The sequence below is a fragment of the Octopus bimaculoides genome, chromosome 15 (genome assembly GCF_001194135.2).
Source record: "Octopus bimaculoides isolate UCB-OBI-ISO-001 chromosome 15, ASM119413v2, whole genome shotgun sequence".
Classification (NCBI taxonomy): Eukaryota; Metazoa; Mollusca; class Cephalopoda; order Octopoda; family Octopodidae; genus Octopus; species Octopus bimaculoides.
In genome coordinates, this window is record NC_068995.1 from 51,354,415 (window position 1) to 51,357,242 (window position 2,828).

Below are 2,828 nucleotides of genomic sequence, written 5' to 3' on the forward strand. Positions count from 1 at the left end.
CAAAGAAATCGATAGAATAAGTACTAGGCTTTTAAAGAATAAGTACTGGGGTCAATTCGTTCAGCTAAAAATATTCAAGGCGGTGCCCCAGTATGGCCGCAGTCTAATGCATGAAACAAATAAAAGATATCAGCGTGGAGCAACATCCAGCAGTGAAACAGAAATAGTGGTACGAATGCCTGACTGAATTATCTCCCTTCCACGTCAATCACTATTTTGTAAGAAACCAATGAAATTAGTAGAAATATGGTGGTCGAAATAAACAGCTTCATCATCGTTGTTTAACGTCTGCTTTCCATGCTGGCATGGGTTGGATGGTTTGACTGAGAACTGGCAAGCCAGGAGACTGCACCAAGCTCCAATCGGATCTGGCAAAGTTTCTACAGCTGGATGCCCTTCCTAACGTCAACCACTCTGAGAGTGTAGTGGGTGCTTTTTACGTGCCACTAGCACAGGGGTCAGTCTGGTGACACTGGCATCGACCATGCTCGAATGGTGCTTTTTACGTGCCTCTGGCATGGGAGCCAGTCAAGGGGCACTGATGCAGTACCAGGCAGTGGCTTTCACCAACAGTCAGTTAATATAAACATTTGGTTAACATCAGCAGTCAATTACCATGAACAGTTGGTTAACAAGTAAGTTAACATAAATAATGAACATATACAGCTAGATAATACCAATAATCCTTTCTACCATAGGCACAAGGCCTGGAATTGTGAGGGAGGGGGCCAGTAGATTACATCGACCCCAGTACATAACTGGTAATTATCTTATCAACCTCAAAAAGATAAAAGGTAAAGTTGACTTCAGTGGAATTTGAACTCAGAATGTGAAGACACGAAATATTACTAAGTATTTCGCCCAGCATGCAAACGATTCTGCCAGAACATTCGTTTAATAACAATTACATGAGGAAATCAATTTTATGATAAAAATTTGCAACAAACCTTTAAAACTTGACAAAAAGCTATCAATTCCATAGAGATATATTGCCAATATTCACGGCAGAAGTGAACTCGTTTTAGCATAATCTCTTTCGTTTTTACACAAACTGCCACAAAGTCACACCATTGCATTCGACAGATTGCCATTTGTCCTTGAATCTGGGCCATATATGCTCGTGGAATGCCATGGATGAGATTATCTCCAGAGTACAGTTTATAGATGGGGGCTTTGAATTCAGCAAGTCCAATAGTCCAGTTCAACCCACTTCCTTCACAAACCAAAGCATCAGGGGAAGCCCCAACATAACCAGCTAACAAGTCACTCTCTTGTGGAACCCAAAATCCAGTCTCATTTGTTTTACAGCCAGTTAATAGTTCGTAAGCTTCTCCAATGATTTTTTCCATTTTAATTCCATGACTCATATTTCGAGTTTGTTCATTTTCTTCTTGGTAATGCTCACTGTCAACTATTAGGGAGACAAAAAAATCATAGGGCTTGCCTCTGCCAAGACCAAGTGCTTCACCAAATTTAGAAGCTGTCAGGGTTACTTTTTTACGAGCTTCAAACCATTCTGGAGTTCTTTGCTTCACTTTAACTTCCATCCTGGTTATTATTAATGGTATGCTTCCTAATGCTGGAGCTGTAAAAGAAAAAAACAAAAAATTAACATGCTTGCTTCAGCAAGGAATCTTAATTTAATTTTTGGGGTTTAAATTAATATAAAACGTCGGTTATTTTGAAGCCAATATAGATATAAGACCTATGCTTCTATTCCTCCTTACTGAATTTTATTATTTGTTAACTAAAGAATTTTTGCATGCAATGCCATATAACCTACATGACCGATTTTGGTGAAAACGAAAAGAAATGTAAGGGAGACAACCCCGACACTTTAATTAAATTCCTTTGTTAAACTTAACTCATTTATTTAAAAGATTGATTTAATATTTTAAAAACGAAGTGAGGAAGGAGAGGATATTACAGTGACATCTATCCCTTCTTATCTTCTAATTGTTTTGTAAATAGATTTTATAGCTTCTTTACGTGGTCGCAAAGCTAAAGTGTTAAAACGAAATCGTTGGGCGAAAAGCGGAAGACTAACTTGGATCGGTTCCAGTTTGCAGTAGCCTATAGCTTCCTTATCTCAATCGACAAGTTAACGACGGAACATTTATGTGGTCGCTCGATCGGCTGACAATAACAGTTAAATCTCTCACAAATCAAACTCTACTCTCTTATAAAATGAAGGAAAAAAACTTTAAAAAAATGCAGGATGGTCACAACTTAAATATTTTCGTAATAGGGTTTCTTCAGCAGAGCTAACCTTGGTTATAAAAACAACGACAGCAATTATTTAATTAATCAAGATTAATATGTGAAACAAAATAACATTCCGCGAAATATTCACGCGCAAAGTTATTAATCAACGCACGGAAACAAATTAAAAACAACAAGAAAAAAAATGGAAAACGAAAAGTCATGCATGTCTTAATCTCAAATGTATTTGTTCTTGTATTACAATACCAAAGCTTACCTGTAAAATAAGTTTATAAACAACTTTTCAATTCTCCGTAAATAAACAAAAACAAATTTCTTGATTATTTTCATGAGAATATTTCAATCTCTCATATTGAAGAGTTCGACTGAAATTATTTGCAATTAGAGTTACCTACCATTATTAGACCTTTTTACCAACATCATTAAAAATATACTCTTTTACTCTTCTACTTGTTTCAGTCATTTGACTGCGGCCATGCCGGAGCACTGCCTTTAGTCACGCAAATCGACCCCAGGACTTATTCTTTGTAAGCCTAGTACTTATTCTAACGGTCTATGTTGCCGAACCGCTAAGTTACGGGGACGTAAGCACACCAGCATCGGTT

At 37.2% G+C, this 2,828-nt stretch overlaps 1 protein-coding gene across 1 annotated transcript in view; it reads right to left on the reverse strand.

Moving 5' to 3' along the window:
* Nucleotides 1-2,570, reverse strand: part of LOC106870791 (uncharacterized) — a 3,785-nt gene extending 1,215 nt beyond the window's left edge. Inside the window, exons 1-2 of the mRNA XM_014916991.2 lie at nucleotides 2,480-2,570; nucleotides 948-1,585 (exon numbers count right to left, since the gene is read on the reverse strand). Of these exons, the coding sequence (XP_014772477.1) occupies nucleotides 948-1,547 (600 nt within the window). The 5' untranslated portion in view covers nucleotides 1,548-1,585; nucleotides 2,480-2,570. The remainder of the gene's footprint in view (nucleotides 1-947; nucleotides 1,586-2,479) is intronic.
* Between the last annotated feature and the right edge of the window lie 258 nt (nucleotides 2,571-2,828).